General features: G+C 42.0%; 1 protein-coding gene across 3 annotated transcripts in view; it reads right to left on the bottom strand.

Annotated features, from left to right (window-relative positions):
* The window catches only part of RUFY3 (RUN and FYVE domain containing 3), a 73,278-nt gene that overhangs the window by 21,827 nt on the left and 37,118 nt on the right, over positions 1-14,333 (bottom strand). For all 3 annotated transcript variants that reach the window (XR_013975164.1, XM_080923067.1, XM_080923068.1), the window contains exons 2-7: positions 12,088-12,261; positions 10,679-10,796; positions 9,688-9,789; positions 5,314-5,437; positions 2,610-2,671; positions 1,544-1,609 (exon numbers count right to left, since the gene is read on the bottom strand). Coding sequence is in view for 2 of the 3 variants with exons in the window: in XM_080923067.1 (XP_080779193.1) it covers positions 1,544-1,609; positions 2,610-2,671; positions 5,314-5,437; positions 9,688-9,789; positions 10,679-10,796; positions 12,088-12,261 (646 nt within the window). In the remaining variant the exon portion in view is untranslated. The remainder of the gene's footprint in view (positions 1-1,543; positions 1,610-2,609; positions 2,672-5,313; positions 5,438-9,687; positions 9,790-10,678; positions 10,797-12,087; positions 12,262-14,333) is intronic.

Genomic DNA, 14,333 nt, shown 5'->3' with positions numbered 1-14,333 from the left:
ACAAACTGCAAGGTTACAGAGAAACCCAGGGCGTGGGTTTGGCTTTAAACTAGTCCCAGGTCAAAAGTCAAAGGTAAACTGACAGTAACAGCTGCTGTTGGCGATTCCTTCCCAGCAAACTGACGATAAACACATGCAGTCGGTTACGACTCTTCCATCTTAGATGCAGCCTCACATCCAGGCTACCTAGAGCAGCAACTCTAGACCACGGGGCTAAACCCAACAACTGCAGTAAACATTTCTTCCCTGGCTCCCTTCCCTACAGGGCAGAGCACTGACTGCCTTTGCAGCCAGCTCTTGTTACTCAGAGAAGGGCAATACTGCAGCCTTCCATAAAATGACCAGGAACTGTCTCGGGACTCAGGTCTTTTCCTTTCCCACTGGGATGTATCTTCTACTTGTTACTGATACAGAGGGAATTCCCTCCTCAGCTTAGCAGCTGTCAGCATTTGTGCCTTGCCTGCCTGGTGTTTTTTCTTAGGTTCCAATCAACAGTGTCTGAACTGCCTTCTGAGGGTTTTTTTTTTTTTTTTTTTTTGGTAACATGTATGGGTATTTTGTGGTATGTATGTCTATGTACCATGTGTGTGCTTGTGCCCAGAGAAGCAAGAAGATGGCATCAGAAGCAAGCCTCTGGGACTCGAGCTACAGACAGTTGTAAATTCTTATTTGGAGAATTGAACCTGGGTGCTCTGGAAGAGCAATCTGAGCTCAAAACTGCTGACCCATCTCTCCAGTCCCTGGACCATTTTAAAGTTACTTTTTTAATGTGAGCAAAGACGTGCAAAGCATAGTGTACTCTGCCTCTGTGCATACAGAAACTTGTAACTGTTCTATAAGTCAATTAGGAATAGCTTTTATGCTGAGTGTGGGACACACACCCTTAATCCCAGCACTTAGATCTGGAGGCGAGTAGATCCCCGTGAGTTCAAAGCCAGCTGCCCTCCTTACTTAGCAGGTTCCAGGCCAGCCAAGGCCACATAGTAAAACCCTGTCTCAAGAGAGGGCTGGATGGTAGTGGTGGCAAACGGCTTTTATAACAGAACTTACAAAAGTTCTATAAGCTACAAATTAATAATTAATCACTATGATTAAGCTGATTTTAACACAAGAATATCAAAGTAATTCTAGCAAGTTTGAAATACTCTGGTGAGTACTTGGTAAATTAGTGGTAGTGAAGGGTAATATATCAGTAAGTGTGTAAGTGAGAGACACAAGGGAACAAAACATGGTTAAAGTATTAAAATAGTGAATGATTTACCCAACACCAGTAACGCAGAAGGTGGCTTGATCCATGGCTAATATAAAGCATACAATACATATCGCATGTTGTATAATTCTTAACTGAATCTACTTGTTTAATCTCTAGTTACAATTTCATGATAACTTTTTATTGCCTTCCACTGCTTAGCTCTATGACTGGTAAATAGGAATTTTCTATGTATTTGGTGAATACTGACTCAACCGGTCCTTACTGCTCACTGTTTTATGTTTCCTTTCTCTGTCATTAACCCCCAATAAAAGAATAGTATTCATTCTTTACTTCAGATGTCTGTTGAGTTCTTCTACATAGTTCTTCTGGTCTAGAATCGCAGTAATCTGTCCATCCCTGGAGGAAAAATGGTGGAGAAAACAGTTAAGATGAGTGACAGGAATCCCAAGACAGCCCCACCCCAGCTTTCCATAAAGCGTGAGACTACGGGGCACTGCCACTGAACCGGAAGTCACACTTGGTATACCATGACTCTGACATATCAACAAGGAAGATCTCATGGAGAAAAAAACCTACACTAATAAGGCTTCTATATGGGTAAAGACAGATTAAGCACCGTGTACAGGCAGTGCCCTCAGGTCTCCTGAAACTGGAGTTACAGGCAGTTGTGAGCACCATGGGCTGCTGGGATTTGAACCCAGGACCTCTGGAAGAGCAGTCAGTGCTCTCATCCAGAGAGATGAGAGATCCAGCCATCTCTCCAGCCCAGTTAGAGTTTCTCAGCAGAGTCTCACGATGCAGCCCTGGTGGGATGGGAACTCAGACATCTGTCTCTGCCTCTTGAGCGGTGGGAACAAGGGAGTGCACCATCATGTCTGAATTGTTTCTTTTTGGGAGTTTCTGATTTCCAGGTTCAGCCTGCCAGGGCAGGATGTGGGTGTGGCACAGCAATGTCAAGTATGTCTACATTTTCAAGATCACTTCAAGCTATGGGGAAGTGGCTGGGCATGGCGATGTCACACTTTGCATCCTATTGCTGAGGAGCAGAGACAGCAGGTTCAAGACCAGCTTCATCTACACAGTGAGCCCTAGGACTATCTGGACTATGATATGGGACTATAGATCAGAAAAACAAAAAACAAAGCAACATGAAGAAATCAGATTGATTTTCTGTACTGTTATCATCTCTGCCCTAAAAAACACCTAGCAAGAAAATCATTCACCCTGAAATCATTCTAATAGGCCGGATAATCAGATATTTCTGTCATTAAACTTCATTAAAGCTATAAAATCAGACATTCTTCTGCCAAATCTGCTATGACAATATTGTTGTAAGCTACCCACGGAAACATATGTTACATCAGAGACAAAAGAAATCCCTTGTCTTCATACATACCCTGCACTGCCTTTACTGCTGTTTCCATCTTTGAGATACATTGAAAAATCTATGACTCCAACCTACAGAGAGAATTTTCAGACGTTAATAGGAAATACGGTTCTGTTGCTCTACAGACATTCAAAGAACAAGAACCTGAGAACCACCAGGAGTTTCCGATGCACACTAACACTCTCCTATGAATGCATGGTGAGAGAGAACTGAGGGCGGTGCAGTAGCAAAGCCTCCCCCTAGCATGTCAAGCCCTTACTTGTTACTTCTGTGTTCAGCAACACGCAGGCACGCATGCACTGCACCAAAAGTAACAAAAGAGAAAGGAAAGACAATTCACGACAGTCAACAGAATCCTTTACATAAAGAATAAAGTTTAAGTTTCTTTCTGCTACAAACTTTTAATTTTCTTCTAGAAATAACTCTTTAAAATTTAGTTATAGAAGTAAAAAAAAAAAAAACAACAGAAAAACCAAACAAGAACCCAAACCCAACAACACAAACAGCTTCCCCCAGCTTGCAGAGCACTGGGTGTCACTGTGAGCTTTGCAGCGTCTTGTCCTTCCTGCCCCCTTGCTCTTGCTTCTCTGTACTTTCCTATCACATGTCACTTCTTTCCCTCCCCCACGGTCAGCATGTCTTGTCCCCATTTGTGCTACACCCATAAAGTCTCACTGGCACGACTGCCTAAGCCTAAGCCGGAACTGAATAGGATAGCCACAAAAGATGTGTCAAAGTGGACAGGAGAAAGCCCAACAGAAACCCCGGCCCCACACGAGGAACCACAGGCATCTACAGGAATTCTGAGAATGGGAGAAATAAATCTCCAGAGAAGACCACATTGAACTTCATCCAACCCTAAAGCTCAGCCCTGAAAACATACATACAAATAACATGGAACAGACTGAGCAGGTTAACAATTTAAAAGGGGAGGTGTGGGATTTAAAAGAGATCAAAGGGGGGATTATTGAAGGTCTGGGGGTGGAAAGGGAAATGATGTAATTGTACTTTAATCTCAAAAACATAATACAAGGTTATATCATAATCCAAAACAATAGCTATTCCCTTGTGTGTTTTAGAGAATCAGAAAAACAAAAGCAATTTTCAATCCCCACACTCTTAACATCCCCCAGAATATGACCACTGCTGACACTCTGGTGTCTGTTTCAACTTTACTGAATGACATCTTCATTTTTTAAAATAGCCACTTTACACATCTTACCTCTTAAAAAAGAAAGAAAAATCTAAAATGAACAAGATCCCCTTTCCTATTTTCCCTGAGTAAATGAAAGGAACCCATCACATGATTTCTTACATAAGCAGTGAGAAGCAGTCTCGGGGAAATTATCTTTATTACTGGGCAATTAATTAACTCAAGTGTGGCTCTGATCATCTACAAACTCCTTTATTGCTCACAATAGCCCCATTAACTACTCTTTTACTGGTACATCAAGAAATGAAAAACATCAAAACAAACAAACAAAACTCCCAGTCAACCAACCAAAACCCCCCCAAACCATCAAACCACCCCTAAAGACAAAAAATAAACAAACAACAGCAACAACAAAACCCCAAAACCAAAAAGCCCCTACCTAACTACAAGATAATAAGAAAGAAGATCATAAGAAAGTAAGAGATAAGAAAGGCAGACTTTGAAACTATGTAGCTGGGTTTCAGGGCCTTCACTGTGAACTACTACGTTACCCTGGCTGTTAATATACAGCCTTATATTAAAGGAATTTGGAAAAGACAAAGATATAACTTTTTTATATTGACACTGAGCTGCAGAGGAATTTGAAAAAGTAAAACCGATCCTATGAAGGATTCATCAGTAACCTTGCTTAGGAAATATTAAGCAAAAGAAAGAACGTATCTAAAGAGCATGGCCTTTAATACAATAATCAGTCAGGCTCGCTAGAAACTGACAAGGAAAACTATCCTATAATTGAAGCTGTGTGGAGTCATGAGGAGGAGTTGGGGGAAAGACTGAGGGACCTGGAAGGGACAGGGACTCCCGCAAGAGGACGAGAAGAGTCAACTAGCTCTTGGGGGCTTCCAGAGACTGAACCACCAACCAAAGAGAATACACATCTGTAGCAGATGTGCAGCTTGGTCTTCATGTAGGTTCCCCAACAATTAGAGCTGGGGCTTACCTTGACTTGGTTGCCTGCCCATTCCATATCAGAGAACATGCCTAAGAGGCTCTAGGGAAAATCAGAGGGTCAAGTCCTCTGTGTACTTATCAGGTAAAGCGTAATTCTGACAGGCGGGCAAGATTTATTTTGAAAATAACAACACTGGTGTAGTTAATTCAGGCAATAGCTATACTATGTAAATCTCACATCTGCCCAAGTGGCCAGATTTACAGCCTCTGAGCTCTGTTTAAATTGTTCAAGGTGTAACCTGTGACCAAGATCTGAAGGAGATTTAAGGACAATAGCATATGTAACTTGTATAAGTCTAGGGCCCATATATATAAATTGGTAACACTTTCTCTTCAAGGCTGGTCCTCTTTGTGCTTAGCTAGAAGCAGTCATACAGTATTAGACCTTTTTCTTTATTAATCTTAGGTGTGTAAAGTGGGAAGGTATATTAATTCTATAACATCAAAATTAAAGGAAATTCTGTTTATGATGCTCACACAATGTCTTCTAATGTGGCTAGTGTGAGCCAGAACCCAGAGTGACCCTTGCTTATGTGAGTTCTTCCATACCTGAGAGTCCAGGTCTTCTCCCTTCATGCAGAAATTGGCATCGATGACATTCAGACCCACCAGGAGACCAGCAATAATAGCTCCTTCTTCTTCCATCATGAGGGCATTGGCTTCATAGAATTCACTGCAACAGAGACCCACAGAGGACTGTTAGACTGAGACCCCAACACTCGAATAGGACACAAGGCAGAGAAGACCCCTCGCTGCATTGCTGAGCATGGGCATGTCTGAGAGAACTTTATATACGTAGACATTTTTTGATAATGGGCACATGAGTAAATCCTCTAGGTACTGGGAGCTACTGTCTGTCACTGATGGAGTACATGACGCATCATGGGACAATGCTGCAAGCTTTAATGTGTCTTTTAAAAAGTCTTTTCTTTAAAAATTGTTTTTTTGAATATATTTTTAAAAACATTTCTTTAATAAATACCCTAAATACAAATTGTTATATATATGTTATATATACATGGATATACACATGCACACACACAGAGGGGAGGAGAGGGGAGGAGAGGGAAGGGAGAGAGAAAAATGAGGTACTGCTAGAGATTAAACCCAGGTCTTTATGAAGTCCTCTAGCACCAGGTCACAAACAGCCCTACATCTGCCTACCAAATAACATATACAATAAAGAGTCTGAAGGCAATCTCAGATTGATTTATAAAAAAGAAAATTAAAAAAACACATGTGAAACTTTTCAATTCTATCTACCAGTGACTTAAGATGTTTAATAATTTATGAAACATATATGCCTTTGTAATATGTGTAGCATATCATATATGCAATGATGTCATTATAACTAACAAAAAAGCAATAATACTATTATAATTAACTTGAAAACAGTTTCTGGTTTAAAAATATCTATTTCAACATATAATTTCCCATAATTTTGTTTACACTGATTTTATAGTATCCCACTGTATTATGTACCTATGTAGCAAAAACTTCCCTCTCTCAAACAGGCTACCTAGGCTTTTACCACCACAGATCCCAGAAACAAAGAGCAAAGCCAAGCCACCAAGCATCTAGAAGATTAAGAATGGGTAGAAAGTCTTCAAAACCCAAAGATGGCCAAATCCACCCATACTATCCAAACAGTCACTGTATGATCTAACAATTACATTTCTTAGCATTCACTCAAAGAAGCTTATTACATCCTCATGAAAACCTGCACAGGGATGCTGATGGCAGATTTATCTTAAACAACTGGAAGCAACTAAGGTATACAAACTTATAAAGGATGGAGTATTATTTGCCATTAAAATGGGCTATTTAAACCATGAAGAATCCTGGTAAAACCTTAAGTGTATATGACTAAGTGAAAAGGCTATGCACTTATGATTCGAACCACCTGATATTCTAGAAAAGGCAAAGCCAAGGAGACACAGAAATAATTAGTTACCTAGAGAAATGACACAGGCAATAAGTAGATGGACCCCAAGAATATCAGAGCAGTGACACATCTTCAGAACTCACAGAATGTATAGCACAAACGTGAACGCTAATGCAAACTACAACTTTGAAAGACAAACATGGCCCGTGTGTGTGTGTGTGTGTGTGTGTGTGTGTGTGTGTGTGTGTGTGTGTGTGTGTGCACATATTCAGGGTAGAGGATTTAAGAATCCTTTTCCGTACCTCATACTCTGTTGCTATAAGTCTACCACTTCTCTAGACAGTCCACTGAAATGCTTTTAGAGGTCAGCCTGGCCTAAATAGTAAGTTCCAGGCTAACAGGGTTACAAAGTAAAGCCCTGTCTCAAGATACAAACAAACAAAACAAAGAACAAAACCAAACAGGGTTTCCAAGTTTGGGCATGGCATCTCAAATTACAACCTTAGGACTTGGGAGGCACTAACAGGAAGATTACAAGTCCAAGGTCAGTCTATCTGCTAAATTCCAGGTCAGACTGAAAACACAGACACATAGATACAGACAGACACACAGACATAGACCAAAACATAAACAAACATAGACACAGACACACACCAATACATAAACACAGATACAGACACACACCAATACATAAACAAACACACAGACAGACACACAGACACAGACCAATACATAAACAGACACAGACACACACAGACACAGACAGACACACAGACACAGACCAATACATAAACAAACTCAGACACACACATTTGTTTTGAGACAAATTGTCAAAGTCCAGGCTGGTCTTGAACTAGTTAGGCAGCTAAAGGTGACTTTGAATTCTTGCTTCCCTTGCTCTTATGTCCTGGAATCATAGGTGTGCCCCCAACATATTCAGCCACCAGATGTATTTTCATAAAGAAAACACACTCATTAAACTAGCACACAGATTAAGCAATTTACATCAGAAATTCACAAGCCACCCCAGCCCTTTCTACTTGGCTCTTACTGCTTGCTCTACGTACTAGAATAGTCTCTTTTCTGTAAGGCAGGAAGAAATTTTGTGCAAGTTTCTGAGTTTTATGCAAACGCAACAATACATGTATTTTTATGACTGATTAGTTTGTCTAACATTATACTCAAGAGGATTAATCCACGTTGCTAATATGGCTGCTACATGTTACATCATACATATATATGATTTACTTATCTATTCTATTGTAAATAGTTTATTACGAACATTGTAATGACTATGAAAACTGTTTTAAAACTCTAAAAGTTATATCCATTTGTTTGTGTGTTGCACAGGTTTGGAAGTGAGAAGACTGTGCAGAAGTTGGTTCTTTCCACCACAGGAAGCCCAGGGGCTGAACTCAGTCTCCAAGTTTGGTGGCAAAAACCTTTACTTACCCACTGAGCTATCTTGCGATCCTCTGTGAGAATTTTTGTTTGTGGTTTTTGTGTTTATATAGCTTATGTATGTTAGCTGACCAGGGTCACTGCACTGGAAGATATGCTGTGATTAACTGTGTAATAGACATGGCTGCAGCGATCACAAACACATCAACATTTTCTTCGTGAACTTCCACTGGACAGAGTGCACTTCTATTGGACACATGGTAGCTAGGCCACTGCATGGAAACTCGCAGAGGATTGATTCATGCTCATCTTTCAGACAGTACTAGGTAGTTCGTTAAGTTCCTGTTCCAAGTAACTGTCCCATCAGCAAAGCCACTTCACACCCTCACCAACACGAACGTTACTTGTTTTTGAGACAGAGCCTCACTGCGCAAGCCTGATTGTCCTGGGACTTGCAGAAATCCTCCATCTGCCTCCCTGGAGTTAGAATTAGGTGTGAGCCATCTTGGTACCATCTGCCTTTTCATTTTGGTTAGTAAACAGCAGTATCACCTTGTTTTATTACAACCATCCATCCATCCATCTGTGTATGGGGGTGTGTGCCACTGCATGTGTATGAATACTAGGAGACAGTTTGCAGGAGCTGATCATCTACCATATGAGTTCTGGGGCTTAAACTCTGGGTATCAGGCTTATAGGCAAGTAACGCTGTCCACTGTGCCATCGTTCCGACCCTCACATGTACTTTTACAGCAGCATCTTCTATGTTTACTCCTTAGTTTCCTTCTAAATCTTAATTTTTTTGTCTATCCTCGTAGGTTTGTATTTTTTTACTTTAGTAGAATTATTATTATTATTATTATTATTATTATTATTATTATTATTGGTATTATTTCTTTGAGACAGAAGTCTCTCTACCTAGTCCTGGCTGTCTTGGAGCATGCTGTGTGGATCAGGCTTGAACTCAGACATCCTCTTCTCTCTACCTCTGAAGGGCTAGGATTAAAGGCATGTGCCACCACTGCCTGGCAAAAGAGATGTTTATTATAATCATCATTATACAAATACCTTATATACCTGTTCACCAAAGAATACATAAAGAGACTCCCACTGGCAGGCACAGTGATGCCTGCCTTTAGTCCTAGCACCTGGGAGGCAGAGGCAGATAGCTCTCCAAGTTTAAGGCCAGTCTGGTCTACAGAGTAATTTCAGAAAAACTGTTTCAAAAGCCAAAAACCAAAACCAAACATCCTCCCTCTATGGGTTGTGTGTCGTTCTTAATGTCATGGTTGTATGCATATTATGTAACATATGATTGTAATGTAATGTATGGACAAGGCTTTACTATGTATCCTAGGCAACTCATGATCCCTAAGACTCTTTAGTGGTCCATAATGAATGTCAGCCTCGTGTCCTGGTGGGCCCGTGCACCGTTTCTCCTGGCCTACAGAGGACCATGTGCAGTCACAGACGCAGATGATGTCTGTGGGCCTGGGAGTGAGCAGGAGCTGTGGCACAGAGATCTGATGGGATTGTCGCATATGGAGTGTTTCCGAGTACACAAATGCAGTGTCTGTGGTTGGCTTTGCATGATTCAGCAGAACTCATCAAGAACAAAGTTCAGCTGGCCTTCATACCTGAGGAGTTCCTTCTTATTGATCAAAGCTTTCATATATTCAGAAAGCTTCTTTTGCATTAATGCCAACCGAAGCCAGGCTCTTCCTCTGCCAACTGGTGTCCTGCAAGAGCACAGAAAGCAAACAGCTCAGAGTGCAAGTAAAGGCGGCAGCGCTGGGGTCAGCATGGGACAGACTCATGTGCTCCCACTGAAGGGCTTACAGTACAAACACAGATCCCCCACCTATTCTTGCACAAGTGACCGTGTGGACCATCAGACTAGGGTATCTGGGACAAGTGCTCTAGCATCTGAATTAGTGAGTAAATGTGCCGTAGTCTGAAGACCAGAAACACTCTGCCCCACCTAGAAATGTCCCATCAGGATGGTATTTGAAAAAGCCAAAGTTCACAGTGGATTATGGAAGGTACTCCTAAGGACACAGGCCGTTAACATTTTTTTCCCTTCAAATTTGAAGGCAGGCCTTATGTTCTGGGGCCCAATCACGGCTCTTAAGTCCCCTGGAACACATTTGTTTCCCCAAATCAAGCCAGATATAACATCTCTAGATCAAGTTTCTTTTCTTTTCTTTTTTTAAAAGTATATTTATTTCATGTATGTGAGCACACTGTAGCTGTCTTCAGACACACCAGAAGAGGGCATCAGATCCCATTACAGATGGTTGTGAGCCACCATGTGGTTGCTGGGAATTGAACTCAGGACCCCTAGAAGAGCAGTCAGTGTTCTTAACCACTGAGCCATCTCTCCAAATTTCTTAAGGCTTCTCAATTTTCACCCAAATTTGTAATAAGAAGGAGATGTCTGGTATTGTTAACAGGAAGACAACCTCTCTGTAAGTCTCCTTCCAGAGCAAACATTTCTTAAAAGAATACAAGCTGGTCCCTTGGTGTTTGCATGTAACAACATTACACATCTGGATCTTTATAAAAATGTGCACAGTATCGTGAGCACTATTCTTCAAGGAGAGAAAGAGAATTTAACCTGAGACTTACTTGAGTCCTGGAAGATCTTTTACACTTGCTGTTATCTCTGCCGCTTCTGGAACAAGCTTTTCTACCAGCTCCAGAGGCCCCCAGAAGGATTTATTTTGTCCAAGAAAAGTTTTCTTGGCTAAGGCAACAAAACAAAACAGTGTTTTTAATGTTCTTTACAACCTAAATACTCCTGTGCTACATACACATGAAAACATTTATACACAAATTCACATTTTCTGTCTCCTTCTCTGTCTCTGTCTTTCTCTCTAATATGCTTTCTAGGTAACCAATCCTAGGCTATTAGTTTAAAAATTGTCCATGCAGGCCGGAGACGGCTCAGTGAACAGTGTATAGTGTTTGCCATACAAGATTTTGGAACCTTAACCCACGTAAAAGGCAGGTGGGTGTGGTGGCTGCCTCACGATCTCAGTACAAGGGGGACTAAGACGGAAGCCTTGGGCAAGCTGGCTGAGTCTGTGAGCTCTAGGTTCACCCAAAGACCCTTTGCTAAGAACTTAAATGAATAAAGAAAATATTCAACATCAATCTTTGGCCTTCACACTCAGCCACCCATGTATAAACCCAGATATACACATATGCAGATATCACATAATATAAACACATGCAAAAATCATGGTTTCTTAATACATAAAATTTTTCCAAAAACATAAAAAAAATTCCATACTTCCAAGACAGAGTTCTTCCCTTTTAAAGAGGAACTTGTGATCATGGCTAAAGAGATGGCTCAGCAGTTAAAAGTGCTGGTTATTCTTCCAGAAGATCCAGGTTCGATTCCCAGCACCCACACAGCAGCCTACAGCAGTAACTATAGTTCTAGGGGATCTGGAGCCTTTTCCCATCATTCATGGGCAGCATGGGCACCAAGCACAGACATGTGCATGGGCACACATGCAGGCATACATCCATGTACATAAAAATAAAATTGAATTTAAAAAGCCCTATAATATTTAATGAGTTAGTACTTACAACCATGTAGTATGAGTGAGGAAAATAACCCAATGATAAGCTGAGCACTGCAAAGGAAGGAAGGGAATAAACAGGCGACTGAGACCAAGGCCTGCCCTGGAACTGCTTGTGTGGGAAGAGCCAGGACCCCTGAGACAGCACCTGTGCCCTAAGCAGGTAAGTACTTATTCCAGGTAGACCAAATTCTGTCAATCAGATGCTGTGCTTAATGATGAAGGTCCCTCCAACTCTAACATCAAATGACAGCTGTACTCTTATGTACTAGAAGTCAGTTAAGATTCTGCGCCTATACTGGCTAGTCTGAGCCCACAGAAACCTTTGCCCCTGCCTCCTGAGTGCTGGGATTAAAGGTATGAGCCACCATGCCAAGCCCACTGATAGCATTCATCCACTGCCTCCGTGGCAATGGCCTTCTTTCCAGCTCTGAGGCCACAGCCCACCTTTCAAGCCATGCTTCAGGCAGTGTTCCATCACCACGAAGAACTGCTGAAGAGGTGCGTAGTCTGAGTCCAGGGTCCGCCCCAGGTTCAGAGCGGATTCAATCAAGCCCTTGATGCTCAGCTTTGCCATGTTCATCAGGTTCATGCGTTCGTTAGCCATGAGATAGTTAGGATCTGCAGGGAAGAGAATGATGGTCCTTAGTGGAGAACGCACACTAAACAGTGCAAGTTCACCACTGTCTGCACGGGGCGAGCAGGCCTGCTGCTGACTTGCCATGAACCAAGAAAGTGCAAAGCATTTTTTGTGTCTTATTCCTTCCTGGCTATGTACTTGCTGTAGAAAAAGATGTTAGTTTCCATGACTAATCCTTTTAAGAGCAAAGCTGAATTGTTTTATCAACCCATAAGCCTTCAGTGCCTCTGATGCTTTACCGATCTTGGCCATGTGGCCCAGCTTCCGCTGTGCTCCACGAGCACCAGGCTCAGCAGCCACTGTCACACCCTCTGCTTGACGGGATGGAGATCCAGGGTGGGGAAAGGATGACGTGCTCACACATGCTACTGCACGTGCACTATTTACTTCACTGGCATCAATACCAACCACCTCTGTGCTTGCTAGTTTTTATGTGTAGTTGATACAATGAATCTCTACTGAGAAGCTGCCTCCATAAGACTGGGCTGTAGGCAAGCCAGGAGAGTATTTCTAGGTGACTCACTGGCGAAGGCCCAGCCCACTGTGGGTGGGAGCACCTGGACTGGAGACACTGGGAGCTCTAAGAAAGCAGGCCGAGTAACCTATGAGGAGCAAGCAAGTAAGCAACATTCCTCCAAGGCCTCTGCATCTGCTCCTGCCTAGCTGGTTTAAATTCCTGCCTTGGCTTCCCTCAATGAACTCTGATTCAGGATATGTAAGCTAAGTTATCCCTTTCCTCCCCAAAAGCTGCTTTTGGTCAGTGTGTGACCCTAACTAAGGCAATCACTGTTAGTTCATAGTAAGTTATTGGTTTAATGTGGCACAAGAAATTCAACTCCCAAGTTCTCAACAGTCCGCACACAGAGTCTGGCTCTCATACCAAAGATACACTGTTTGAGAATAGGGGCCCAGGACCACATTCTATTTGACAGAACACAGAAGGTTCAGGTACTGTGCCTCTTACAAGTGGGATCCTTTATCCCTGTCCCCATCGCCCCCAGGGACAGGGTTTCATTAACTAATAGCAATCCTTAACCTCAACTCCAAAGTGCTGGGATTACAGTCATGTACCACCAACTATACCCAATTGTGCTCTAATTGCTTCTTGTAATAAGCTATGGATCTGGTCTATAGCACCGTGGCCAATGACAGAAGCAGAGTCCAGAATGCCTTTGTTCAACTCCAGTCTACTTGTAAGTGGACGGATGGGTACAGATGATGCTGAACCTCCAGTCCTAACAAGATTATCTAGGTTCTCACTACCTCAGCACTGCTGCCGAGGTGTTTCCCCTTCTTTTTAAATCTATTTATTTTATGTGAATGAGTGTCATGCATGCATGTGAATACTCTACATGTATACCATGCCTGTGGAGGCCAGGAGAGTGTCAGGTCACATGGAACAGTCGTTATTGTGAGTCGCCATGTGTATGCTGGGAACAGAAGACAGGTCCTAAGTGGTGACAGCCTGTTTCCTCTTCTCTTTAGGTAACAGAGCAAGGACATAACAGTGTTGTGGTCCAAGCTTCCAGAACCCACAAAGGAAGGATCTGGATGTGTGTCTGCCATGAAAGCTATGTGTATGCATTGGGATGTGCATATGCTGTGCACATAGCATCAGCACATGTCAAACATGTGAACATAAATAAAAGCTGCCCAGAGATCTAGGAAGCATTTTAATACTGCCCAGGAAGACCAAAATCCTGCTAAAGCTACACTTATAATTAAAATAAACAACACAAAATAGGCTACTTAATCATACAATGTTTTCATTCATTTCTACCTTTACATTTAAGTCAATAAAGTAAAAATGACCAAATCCTAAACTAATTTACACTAGCTTTAGAGGTTAACAGACTTACAGCCCTAACTGTGAAAATCCTGATTTACTGTAGTGCTCTCTTAGCTAATACAGTAATTACCGGGTCAAGTAATTTTTAGAGATAGTGTCTCATTATGTAGTCCAGGCTAGTCTTGAATTCACAGTCCTTATGCCTCTGCTTCCTGAAAGCCAAGACAAGAGGCACCTGTGCACCACTTGGCTTAGGTAACATTT

The sequence above is a fragment of the Micromys minutus genome, assembly GCF_963924665.1.
Source record: "Micromys minutus genome assembly, chromosome: 1".
Classification (NCBI taxonomy): domain Eukaryota; kingdom Metazoa; phylum Chordata; class Mammalia; order Rodentia; family Muridae; genus Micromys; species Micromys minutus.
Note: the sequence above shows the minus strand (reverse complement) of the source record. Positions and strands in the feature narration are given on the sequence as shown.